We start from the raw sequence: 13,217 nt of genomic DNA on the forward strand, positions 1-13,217 counted from the left end.
GGGGCACAGGACTGGTGCATGCGCTGCAACACGGGGGGAGTTTTGGTGCATTGTGATCACCAGTGTGAAAGATGCAAGGCTGGGCTGGTTTTTTGGAAGTGAAAGATTTACTGTTTCCAAATTGTAGTTTGGCATGTATACATTTAGTATCCTGCCCCGGGATTAGGGTAATTGTATAAACATCTAGTGAACTATGAAATGTAGACACCATGGCCCAGTTGTAGTAAAAATGTCTGTCAACAAAACAAGTGTTCTAGACATTGTACAGTATCATGTAAAATGGAAACATCTGACGTGCCAAAGTAGGAAGAAGTTTACAAAGAAGTTGAAGTCTTCTTCATAAATGTACAGAGAAGAAAGGGGGAGAGAATGGAGGTAAATGAGTGAACATGAGTCCTGAGTTAAATTCGTAGCTGAACTCATTCTCATGTTAAGTGTTTTGCTAACTTTAAGCCATCATCTACACAATTGGTGCATCGGCTACCGAATGAGGATAACATAAACTCTAGTGGTCAGATGGCTAAAATTTGCTCTGCTTTTTGTCTGAAATACTGACATGCAAGTGCCATACAAACTGTTTAAATGCTACCCATGGAAGTAAACACTTGCCTGATTTGACACACATTTTAAATCCAATAATAGCTTGCCTTCAGCTGTAATTTAGTGAGCAGCATATTTGATGTACTTTATTCAGACAGCATTAAAAAAAAAATCCTACAGGATTTGTTTAGTCTGTTTGTGCAGAAATGAACCCAAGGAAAGAGGACACAGCGCTTCACATGACAAGTGAGTGTTGAGTCAAGGAGAGGGAGGAAGCGGCAGTGTCCTTGTTTCTGTGGACCACTGGGACTCCTCAGCCTTCTCTGTGTTCACCATGCCTCCACGAGGCTCCAATCAAATATTCAGAGTGGGTTGTCTCCCCTACTCAACCTCACTCTGTCACACTTGGTTACCGGAAACCTTGCTCTATCTTGCATATCTATACACATTAAGACAATCGTTATCAAGTACTTTTTACCCTTTCCTCATTCATAACTATTGCAAATGTATTAAGAAACGTTTTCCAGTCTTGAACATTTAGTGAAAATAAGGTTCTGTAGGAGCTCTCCTGCCTAAGTTGCTGCCTCCTGTTAGTCTTTGAAACTCCTTTACCCTAATTTGAGCTCGTTCTACAGTATAATCACTTCATATCAATCCTTGCCCATCCTTGCGTCACTCTCATCGTGGTGCATCTTGCGTGTCTTTGAGCTGGAATTTAAAGCTGTGATTTTGTGATTTTTAATCTATTCCTCCTTTCTCTTCTTGCTTCATGTCTAATTTGTGGCAAGGTAAGGGGTGCCACTTGCTTCTCTACCTCCTGTTTGAATTAAACCATCTCTAATTTCTCAGGTTTCCACGGAGAGTTCCTCTTCATTACTGGAAGTTAAACCTTCACTTTGGGTTTGGTAGAGGTTGCAGTTCTCCCCTCTGACAGAGTAATGATGTCGGAGAGAAGTGCAGAGTAATAGCCTTATCACCGACATGCTTCCTCTTCCTTCTCTTTATCTCTGCTCCCATTTCACATCCTCTCCTCTTCTGTGAAGCCATAAGAGAATACGACAGAATGAACTTGACTTTGTTCTGACCTCATTTCTTCTCCTTAGTTTAAACCAGCTTTTGGAAATAGCAAGAACAGCACAACAACAAACCATACAAATTCTCTCACTCCCAGTCACCCCAGATCATGTATTGGAATCACTTCAAGTTGCAGCATTTTTTGACTGATTCATATTCAAACCTGAATTGCATTTAGAGTTATATTAAAGAATCAAATGAGTAGTCATACTTCTGTTTATATTTTTATCCCTCTGTTTATTGCTGACTTGTTTTGCAGGTGAAATTTATTAATTTAGATCGTCAGGAGGGAATTTCTTCTTTACTTGAAAATGACTGTGACAGGACCTGAACTGGCCTTGTTCCTTTCCTTCCTTTCCTTAGACCCAATGTAAATCAGGCTTCATTTGATAAAGAAATGTTACAAGATTGAAGCATGTTTAGAAAAGAAAGTCAAAAATAAGTGAAACTGTGTCTCATGTTTAGAGAACAGAAAAAAAAGTGAAAGGGGAAAGAAAAAAAAATCCCAGACGGACAGAAATAGTGTTTTATGTAACGCCGCTGGATGCTGATGTGATTGCATCTGATTGGACCTGAATTTGCACTCAGCACTTTAAAAGCCATGGTTAACATCTAGGGGAGTGAAACAGAGGAGGGGTCTGGGACTTAAACTGGCAGGTCAGAGTGAATGATTTATAATATGGGTATTTATAAGAGACTTTTCAAAATGATGATTTTAGTTTAGGATCAATCAGATTACCTTTTGTGAAAAGTCCTTTAATGATGATCAGTGTTTTGGAGCACTGATAAACAAGACAGTATTTTTGCAATCTATGTGTCTACTGTGGTTTACCATTATGTCAGGTATTGTGTGTGATCTACTGAAGACTGCTTAAAGTACTTAAATCTCTTTTTGGTATGGACAATCAAGGGAAAATACACCGCAAGATGTTTGTTTTTTTTGTTAGCGTAAATCCTCCTTCTATCTCTGCCAAAGACACACCCACAGGCTCCACCCACTTAACATCACGGGGAGCCTTGGCTCCCCTCTGGGTGAACGTGAATCAATTAAACGTAATCGGACCACCTTTGCTATCTGTGCATTTATGGTGAATGCCCTAAAGACCATCGCCTATTATCTGCACACTCCTTACACTATTGTAAAGGATTATGGGTATTATGCTCAGCAGAAACCCATTTCTACAGTATCATCTCCTCCCTCAGTACCTTGATTAGAAAGAAGACAGAAATCCTCCTTAAGGCCCCCTGTTCAGTTCTTAAAGGCAGCGTTATTGTTGGGAAGTACCCGAAGCCATCTTTGTTTCCTTTCCTCAATGCCATGTAGGCAAGCAACAAGCAGAGAAGCAACAAATCACAGTACAAATGTATTTCTCTACCGTCAATGTCTTTGTATTGATGAATTGTGAAGCATTTTGTGTTGACCCTAAAGGTGTTGGACTATGTTACGAGTTTGAAACTCATCTTGAACTCGCTCTCAGAACGAGAGTGTTGCTTATTCCATCTTTTAACATTCTTCAATCACTGGAAGGCTCTTCTGGTTCGTGTCGTGATTTTCAATTACTCCACAGATCGTGTGATTGCATAATGACCTTAATACACACATGATTCTCTATTCATTGCAGGGAGAGGGTTATTTTTAGAAGATGTCTTGGCTGCACAGCATCACTAGAAGGAAAATGATCAGGAATACTCTGCACACCAGCACCCATGGTTTACATCTAAATTCAGATCCACATCGTTGGTCTTATTTATGGAGAGAATGTTTTGTCCCCAAGCACATTAAAAACAGGTTGTTTAAGGGGACCGGAAATGGAGGCAACTAATCTAGTAGATCAACTGAAAAATAGTCCCTCAAAGATCTGCCCAGTGAAGTATGCTAGATTTTCTTCTATAGGTAAATTCTGCATTATGGAGGAAGAAAAGGTCAAGTTGGTAAATAGTGTTTGGGGAATAAGGTCAGTGAGTCGTTTTTAAAAATTTGTGACGAAAATGTTTGGATGTCAGGGTGGTCTATAGCTGAAAGTCACAGTACTGCATTTGTGACACAGTAAGATGCTCAGTAACAGCATTTCATTAGAAAGATGCTCAGGTGCCCTTGCTCTTCCAGCCTAAAGCTATTGTACTTCCCTGAGGTACTGCATTTTAAAGAGAACATTTCACCAACGGAGGTCAACGGAGAACTTCATTTTACAAAGTCAAGTAGATGTTTTCTCTTCAATATGTGAGTGTGAAAAGCTGTGAATGTCATTTGTGCTTTCTCTAATTGGTTATGTTTCCCCTGTGTTTGTCATTGCAGCAGCTAAGTCCTTGCTCAACAAAAAGGCAGATGTCAAGGTAAGGGTCATCATCACATGTCTGCCTACTGTCTTCTTAATGTGCTAACTTTCCAAAGATAGAAACTCTACCTCTCCTTCCTCTTTGCCTCTTCTTTCTATGCTCCAGTATTTGCTTCTGTTCCAGTCTGGCTTGCCTCATTTTTCTCCTCTGTTGCACTCTTTTCTCGAGTGTTGAATGTGTTTGTTGTGCTCTCCTTTTGTCTCACGTTGTGATTGTCATATCGTCACTGGATGTGTTATGTCTTGTGATGTGATGGAGGATGGTTCGTTTTTTGTCTTTAGATGGTGTGTGTGTGTCTGTGTGTGTGTGGCACACATCCTTCTGCAAGTGCCCTCTATTTTGATGAAGCATTACTCTAGCTCATGGCTTCCTCACCGTCTCCGTTATTAAACGTAACCATCTGTACGCACTTGCCTTTTTTTTTTTCTTCTTCCCATCACTTCCTCCGTCGCACATTCCTCCGTTTCTGTATCTTCCTCCTCTTTCATTGCTTCCTCTTCCTGCTCAACCCATCTGGTCTTTAACCCCACATTCCTCTTCATCCTTTTTAATGAAGAGCTCTCACCCTCCCACTCATGTGCATACACACCCAGCGGTAACACATCCCACGCAAACGTTCGTGAGTGCATCAGCGTGAATGCATGATTTTGTGCGACAAAAGCTCGGAACATAGTGTACGCACAAATAAATGCCTTTGCTTCCAAGCGTTGTACGTTATGTTTGGAAGATTGTTGTGCACAATGTGCCAAAAAAAAAAACAAACAAAAAAAATCATGGACATGCAAGTGTGTGTGTTTACGTCGTTGCATTTGTGTGTGTTAATACGTCACATTTGTTTGTTACCCTTAAAACAGAGAATGAAGGTGCGAATGGGGTGCGTGAGAGTCCCTGCACATTGAGTGTGTGTATGCGTGGGTGTCTGCATGTGTGCTGTGCTTATGTACGTGTGCAATTGTGTGTGTCTGAGAGTGTGTGTATGTGCACATAGCCGCCCCCCCCCCCAATCGCTCCTTGCTTAGTCGGTTCAGCAGGGAATGTGACTCCGGCTCCAGGAATAGCTGCCAGTCTGGACCCTGGAAACTCAGACGACAGAAATAGACGCTTACTTCCACTGTGGTGCACTCATTGCCTAGCAACAGGCTCCCCACACACTCGCCCCAAACCATTTTTAAAGGCGTCTTCTTCGTTTGCGGCCGTCCTTGATTTTCACTCCCCTCCCTTATCTCTCTTTTTTTTTTTCCTCCTGTGTTTCTTTCCTCAACATTATTTTGTCTTTTTGGCGACTCTGACCTCAGCTTCTCCTCTTTTCCTTCCTCTTCCTCTTGTTCATTTGATGCTTTTCATCTAAAGCACTGCAGCAGCCAGACTCTCTGACCCTTTCTCCACGCCACAATCAACCTTCTGTGCTGCCAACTTACTCCCACAAATGCCAGTCCATTCAGCTTTTCTTACAGAGTTGTTGTATTGATAAAAACACAATGCTTCTTTTCAGCTACTTGTTGCGTTCATATACATCAACGTTCTGGTTAGATAAAACGAATGAACTGATACAAAACAGTTAATTATAGATGGCGAACTAGCGAGACAAGGTTTTTTCTAACTAGTTAGGGCTGCTTCTAAAAGGCAACGATTTCAGTCTTCAGTCGAGAAAATTCTCAAGTCGACTCGATGTTTGTCAGAAGAATCTCTCAATCGATATTTTCAAAGAACCTGAGAAAACACAGTGTACCAAACAAAGGCTCAAACAGAGCCAAGCTACCCACAGGTTTTGTGCACTCCAAAACAAACAGACCAAGCAATCAATTACTAGTTGTCATCCAGTACTGTTAGAAAACCTATTCAGAACCCACCGACTATCCTCTGACTTGGTTAACTCTTTGGTTAACAGCAGTCAGGAATAAAGGACTTTCAGCCAAGGTTTCCTAGACGTCATAAAAAACTATGACAGACATGTGTCTTACTTTGAAAACATAACACGTTTAGGCTGATGCAGAAGTTTTCTATGATTCCAAACAGAGGGGGGAAAAAACAAATGTTTACAGTTTTGCATTGAATGGCCTAATCCAGTCAGTTACCTTTTTATTGTGTTTATTATTATAATACTTTATTGATGTTTTATGAATGCAACATGTAAAGACTTGAAAGAGTTCTGAGCTAGTGCTGCAATAAGTTCTGGCAAAAGTTTTATGAAAGAACAATTGTAGCATGTCCTTGTTTTATTTGTCAGTGTTTATCTACGGTCTTGCTCCTTGATCCCTTGTTCTTCATCAGTTGAAAGAAGAAAGTGGCTCATATGTTTGCAGACTGCCTGACCCCTCTGTGATCTGCTTCTCAATCTTATCAATGTGCTCCCCTCGATGACTCCCTCTGCCAAGGCTACTCTCTTGCATCTTCCTCCTCTTGTAAATATCACTTGAAACTCTCTTCTCTGTGACTGGAGTCACTCGAACGAACTCTACACACGCACGTCTGGAAAGACTGTTCTTATTCAGGATAGAAAGCTGAGTTGCCACAGATGTGCACAGTGTTTTCGTTTCTCTGACAAGTTCTCTCTTTTTAAAGTGCATTCACTTTTTTTGGTTACTTTATCTTGTGTGTCCCCCCCCCCCTGCTTCTTCTACCATTCATCCATTCGCCAATAATTCCATCCATCAATCAATCGCCTGTGGACAGAAACGCAAGTCCAGCTCGACTGTCCAGTACATGGTGAGCATGTTATTTATACATTTGCTTTTTCCACTTTTATTTTGCTCCCTCTCTCTTCTCCTGGATAGCTTTTTTTCCCGCCTTCTCATTCCTACTTGCGCTTAATTTGGCAGGAGGGCTCAAGTCCCCTCCTTTACACTGAATTATGGATTTAGTGGGGCCGCACTCATGGAACTTTTTAATTCAAACAAACAGCACACAGGTGCTCTGCAGACACTCCTTTGAAAAACAGGGCTGCAGGAGAAGTAAGGTTCCCAACTTGTAAGGCTTTTCCCTACTCAGAATGTTTTCAGTTTAATTAGAGTTGGACGTTAAATTAGAACCTTGAAACCTTTTTTTTTTTTTGTTCAAGGGTCAGGGTTACCCTACCACACGTTAATCCCTGATATCATCTGTTTTACCTGAAAACAGCACACCAGCTGTCTGGGTGATATGAAATGTATTCAATTATTTAGTTACCGTAAATTCCGGACTGTAAGCCGCTACTTTTTGGTCACGGTTTGAACACTGCGGCTTTTACAACGATGCGGCTTATTTATGGATTTTTCTTGCGGGACAATGAGCTTGTGCCGCAAAAAACATTTGTCTTCGTCACATCGGATCTTAATATCAGTCATTTTGCGCTTCATGCACGCACCCTCATCATGGAAAACACACGGAGAAATGCATATGATGCAGCTTTCAAGTTAAAGGCGATCGACCTGGCTGTCAAAGAAGCTAACAGAGCTGCTGCACGTAAAGTTGAAACTGACAGCGACAACAGAGACTGAGGAAGTGAGTAATGAAGTCATTCAGAGGCAGTGAATGGATGGACTTTTTCCTGTGAAATATATTACGGTCATCTTTTTCATCAGCCGTGTTACAGACACTGTTTGATAAAGGATTTCGAGTAGGCTTCGTATTTGCGGATGTTACCAGTAGTACGTATTTACGGTAATTAAAAGTTAAAACAATGTTTTTGTGTCACGTCTTTCTGTGTAAATAGCTCTTGTTATAACGTGGACACCTGCGGCTTATAATCAAGTGCGGCTTATATATGTACAAATACATTTATTTACTTATTTTTAGCCGGTGCGGCTTATATCCAGGTGCGCTCAATAGTCCGGAATTTACGGTAGTTTAATTCACTGTCTGGGTAAAAGAGACATTACTGATGAACAGAGAAGAAAACCCTACCTATAAGAGAAATGCTGATTTTAAACCAAAGACAAACTTGAAGCCAACATATGAGTTAATTTTTCTACCTTTGAGCACTTATGACAGCACTTGACTTTCCTGAAAATAAAAACCCATGACTTAAACTACTTCTTGTAAATGAAGTTAGTGAGTTGGAAGGGAATTAGACTCACGACTTGTTTTCATCTTCCTGCCATGAGTTGCCTTCTCTTCCTTCAGACCTTGTGGTCTCTTCTCCCACACACCCATCATCTCTCCTGAACCTTTCCTTTCCTTGTTCTCCCTGTGCACTTCTTCCATTGTCCACCTGAGGAGCCTTCTGTGGAGACGTTTACTCTCCTTCTCCATCTTGACTCTTGCTTTCATCTTTAAATGGTATTGATTGTGAAGATTAGCCAGTATCTTCTGGTCCGTGCTGCTGCCAACAACTCCGTTTTTAAACTTCTATCAAGGGATATGAAGTGTGTTCTCCCCAAAGGCAAGAGCCTGTTACTGCAAACATGCTTTTGAGTCTTTCCCCGCTGATCAATACTTTCCAAAGGAAACGTTTCCAGTTGCTCCACAGAGGCAGAGTGATGGCTGAAGACAGCTTGTGTGTGTGTGTGTGTGTGTGTGTGTGTGTGTGTGTGTGTGTGTGTGTGTGTGTGTGTTTGAATTCATGCTATGTTTGTGTGTGAAATGTAACCTTAAACTAGCTTTTATTTACATGACGATTTTGTGTGTCCTGTTTTGTGTGTTTGTAATCTTTGCTGATGTATGTAGCTCTCCTCTCCTCTCCTCTCCTCTCCTCTCCTCTCCTCTCCTCTCCTCTCCTCTTCTCTCCTCTCCTCTCCTCTCCTCTCTCCTGTTATTTCCTCTTGAGTAAGCCCAGTGGCTTACAATTTAAAATCATATTAAACATACCCATTCACATACACACACATCTTTCCTTTGTTTGTAAGGGCTTCATAGTGATTGATTAATCAGGGGATATGATAACCGATGACGCCCCGACTCTCATGCCTGATACCAGCAAATACAAATAGACTAATGATAAAAATAGATGATATGACAGATGTACTGTATGTGGAATTGATTTACCTTTGATGTTAAGAAAAACTCGGGTTAAGTGACCAAAGCTTGATATTTGGGGGTTGATATTTCATGGCTCCCTGAGCCCATGCGTTGCAGATTACAGGTTGTTTTTTTTCTGATTTCAAAGGTTCATAATTGTAAAACTATTTCTTATTTACTCAAGCATTTTGTTGTCATATTAGGCCAATAATGTATGTGGCTGATTTTTGCATGTGCTCTTTGGTTTCCTGCTCTCTTTCTCACAATCTAGGGTTGCATGATGTTTATTTGTAAATCTGTACATTTGAAAAAAGTATTGCATTTTAATGACGTAGCCATATCGAGAACTGAAAAATGAGATTTCCTGGACAGTTCTGAAAAGTCATTCCGAAGGATTTTAATTTGACTTTTTCAGGATTAACAAAACTCAAGCAAAGGCATGTTAGAAACACAGAGGTGAAACACAATAAATGAGTTATTTCAAGGAGAGTAGCACCAAGGACACAAATCCACATGCATGCACACACACTCACATTCCCACCTCTTGCTGTTGTTAACACTCTTGTTGTGTCTCCTCCCTTTCCTCTCCTCTCCTGCACAGCCCCAGACAAACAGCACCAAAAACAGCATAGTCACCAGCCCCAAAGGAAACATCCCTTCACCTGCTCTGGTATTTACCTTCTAACCACCCCTTCCCCCACGTGTCCGTGTGAGTCTCTCCCATTCCCTGTCTTTCCTCTGAGATCCCCCACTGTCCCCTCTCCTTCACCTTTGTGTGGGGTTTTTTTTTTCCCCCAGTCTGTTTGTCGTTTCGGCTGTGGTTGAACTTTGCCACGGCTGTCTGAAAGGTCTGAAATCAGCAGGTGGTGCCAGGAAACGTCTCCTCATCGAAGGTGGCAATGCTACGCGATTTGTAATCAGGTTGATATGTTGCAGCCATGCCAGTTTCTCTGTCGTTGCGATTTTGCAGACGAGGAACAGACAGTGAAGGCCTGCTGGGGCTGTCAGTGTAATTTACCTCCTCCATTTTATTCATGCCTCTGCAGAGAGGAGGCATCCCGCCGGGTTAGCAGTCCAAAATCTGCAGATTTTCCTTTCAGTCAAAATGCACACCAGTTTATTCCACACAGGTTAATAATTCTTCCTCATCTGTTGATGGTGTGAACAGTTGTTGCATTGGCTTGAGTGTTATCCTTACTGCTCATTGAGTGAAGCATACTGTATTGTATTATACTGTATATGTCACTGTCGTTTAAAAATCAGTCATCCAGTCAGGTCACTTGTTCGGTCTTTAAAACATGACTTGAAATTGCAAACATCTAAATCGTATACACACATGTAACATTTGACACTACATGTGTTTGCTGGAACCCAATTTCCTCAAATATATACACGTTCATGAAGATATTTTAACCAGCTTAGACTCACTGCAGGTATAACTACCATCAACTCCATTTATCAGTTGGAGACAGGTAACCTTTCTTCACCTTTGAAAAGACTTCAGATAAGTCCATTCTTTGTTTGTCATGACTGAAGGGATTTGCTATTGCAAAAAGCCCATCAGCTAACAAGGAAGATGGGGTTTGCAATTTTCCTGTCATTTGAAATTACTCTAATTAACATGTACCAGGCCCTCTGTAGTTTTATAGCGGGGACACCAATAGAAGAGCTAGAAGTGTGGCATTTTCTGCCTAGCAACAGCAGAGATGGGAAATTATGATAGGTGACACGTTACCTCTTTAATTTAACCCTTCATATGCCGTTACAAACTCTTAAATACTGAATACTCTCACAAGGCCAAGAGGGCCCTGACAGGCCCCCGCTGGTGTTTTGTGAATGTTCTGCTAATCATTCAGGGTAAAAACTGCCAAAGAGTCTTTCACAACTTCTTAATGTCATTTTTCATCTATCATTGGATTACTCGTTAAAGAAACATATTTTAATCTTTCAAGAAATACAAGCAGGTACAAAAAAAGTATTTTAACATCAGCAAAAAAAAAGAAATAAGAGAAAAATAGGGCACAAGTGTGTAAAAAGGTATACATATTATAGTTCACCTATGAGACAGTGAAGGATTGCTCACCAATGATCTAACATTAAAGATGAAACACAACTGAGGACTTTGTGTCTGCACCTTGGAACCTTTGCAAACAGGAGGCTCTGAAACTTTGTCCCGTGTCATCCAAAGTGTTGTGTGAGAATGTACTGGTCAGTTATCACAATAAACTGATGGAAGTAAAGTCTTCAATAATAAGCATACAAATCACAGAGCAGCCCGGACAGGTCACCATCGCTTACAGAGCTCTGATTTTCTCACCTGAAAGCACTTAACTTGCTGACAGTAAGTGAGGTGTTAGGACTCTGATCAATATATAACACTTGTCTCAAGAAGTCCTAAATAAAATAATTCAACTTTGCTGCAGTACTAGATCCTCCACATCAGAGCAGAAGGGTTGATATAAGGTGAATGTGTACTGAGAAAATCCTTCCCTATTTAATACGGTGACGCCATCAGCACCCGCCCCCTTCTTTTGATCTGCAGACCCCAGGTACTTTGTTCATGCTCATCAATATCATCATCTCCCAAGTTACCACCAGAGCGTGTTGCCGTTGGTGATGGTTGCTAAGACAACACTGCCATCATCATCACCGGGGGAGGGGGGGGGTGGGGGTGTCACTTCCAAGGGGGAGAAGAGAGATTTCAGAGAACACTGAACATCACACTGAATGATGTTTTTTAGAAAACTGTTGAGAGAAAGTATATCTGTCTTCATTTCCTGAAGCATTAACAGCAGGCTTTGTTTATAGTGAGGTTGTTAACTCAAACTGTATAGTGCTTGTGCCAAAAAGGATACCTTAATTGCAGTCAAAGTTTAACAGACTTTGCAGAGAAGCTAAAAAAAACCAAAAGCCTTCATGACAGTTTAGGTCGTAGCTTTCTGACACCAGGATGGAGGTTTAAGTGAGTTTTGTAGCAGAAGTAATGACATAGTGAAAAGTTGTCCTGTCTTGCTTCTGTTGTGAAGTGGGAGAGGGTTCCTGAAACAATGCCAGTCTCTGCGTAGCAGTGATGGTCTGTTCTGCAGAGAGGAGTTGTGAAGGAACAGAATGACCCGTTTTCATTGAGTGGGGCCTTTTAGTGTGCCTGTTAGGGTTAAAGTGTTTTATGTACATTAAGGCATACTGTATTGGGTTTATACTGGCTCACTGGTTTTCACTCATTTTGTGTTTGCTTACACGTTTGAAAAACATACATGCATCTTTTGAAAGACTGATGGAAGTGTATAATTATTATTGCTTAAAAAGAGATTACAAAATGTTTGACAAGATCCAGGTTGAAACAGTAAAGATGGAGTCCCCATACTTTGGTTTTGTATCAACTGTTTCTGTTTTAATGTTTGTTTGCATAAGAGGGAGAAGTCGAGAGTACTGTGACTCCTCATGTGCTCATAGCAGACACTTCACCCTGGGTTTTGGTACTCTCTCTGTTGTGTGTGTGTGTGTGTGTGTGTGTGTGTGTGTGTGTGTGTGTGTGTGTGTGTGTGTGTGTGTGTGTGTGTGTGTGTGTGTGTGTGTGTGTGTGTGTGTGTGTGTGTGTGTGTGTGTGTGTGTGTGTGTGTGTGTGTGTGTGTAGATCAGAACTGACTGCAAATTACGGTTTTCAGCTCATCCACCCACTCAGTTGGCTTTAGAGGATTCTTCCCTCCCTCCTTTGTCAACCTTTCTCTTCATCTAACATTCACATGCCTCTCTCTTTTTCCTCTCTTTCCATTTTTTACCTTTTCTCTGCCAACCTCTTTTTCAAGATCTTCCGCTTTCTGTCGTCACATTTTTTCATCCTTTACTCTTGCTTCCCTTTTTGCTCTTTAATTTCATGTTCCTCCATCTCTACTTCTCGTCCTCTCCTTCCAGGAACCTCAAACAACTGTCATCCATAATCCAGTGGACGGGACGAAGGTATACATTATCCCCCCGGTCCTGACCTATTCCTCTTTACTCTTTGTCATTCTCCTCTTCTTCATCTTCTCCTTTCCTTTGATCCCTCTTTTCATCTTGCATCCATGTTAGACCACCACAGCATTGAATTACTAATGAGTATGTGTGTGTGTGAGTTGAACAGAAATTATCACTAGAATTATAAATTAATAAATGGTTTAGGCTTACTGAGGTACTTCTAAGGATAGCCTATTAGAATATTACACAGCCCAGTTTTACCCAATCACATGAGCTCGCTTCTATATTTTCCTTCAGTCCGGGATTCTGCATCAAACTAGGCACTATGTGGAATCATTCAAACTGTTGGTTTTCTGTTAAAAAAAGAAAGCTTTATA

The 13,217-nt window shown here is 41.1% G+C and overlaps 1 protein-coding gene across 33 annotated transcripts in view; it reads left to right on the forward strand.

Moving 5' to 3' along the window:
• The window catches only part of camk2b1 (calcium/calmodulin-dependent protein kinase (CaM kinase) II beta 1), a 66,551-nt gene that overhangs the window by 41,981 nt on the left and 11,353 nt on the right, over window positions 1–13,217 (forward strand). For 6 of the 33 annotated variants that reach the window (XM_079337206.1, XM_079337205.1, XM_079337201.1 and 3 more), the window contains 3 exons: window positions 3,911–3,948; window positions 9,488–9,556; window positions 12,799–12,843. In XM_079337206.1, coding sequence (XP_079193332.1) covers window positions 3,911–3,948; window positions 9,488–9,556; window positions 12,799–12,843 — 152 coding nt within the window. Of the gene's footprint in view, window positions 1–3,910; window positions 3,949–6,624; window positions 6,658–9,487; window positions 9,557–12,798; window positions 12,844–13,217 lie in introns of all 33 variants that reach the window. The other 27 variants (XM_079337204.1, XM_079337177.1, XM_079337199.1 and 24 more) reach the window with 11 other exon arrangements.

The sequence above is a fragment of the Symphodus melops genome (assembly GCF_947650265.1).
Source record: "Symphodus melops genome assembly, chromosome: 1".
NCBI classification, from domain to species: domain Eukaryota; kingdom Metazoa; phylum Chordata; class Actinopteri; order Labriformes; family Labridae; genus Symphodus; species Symphodus melops.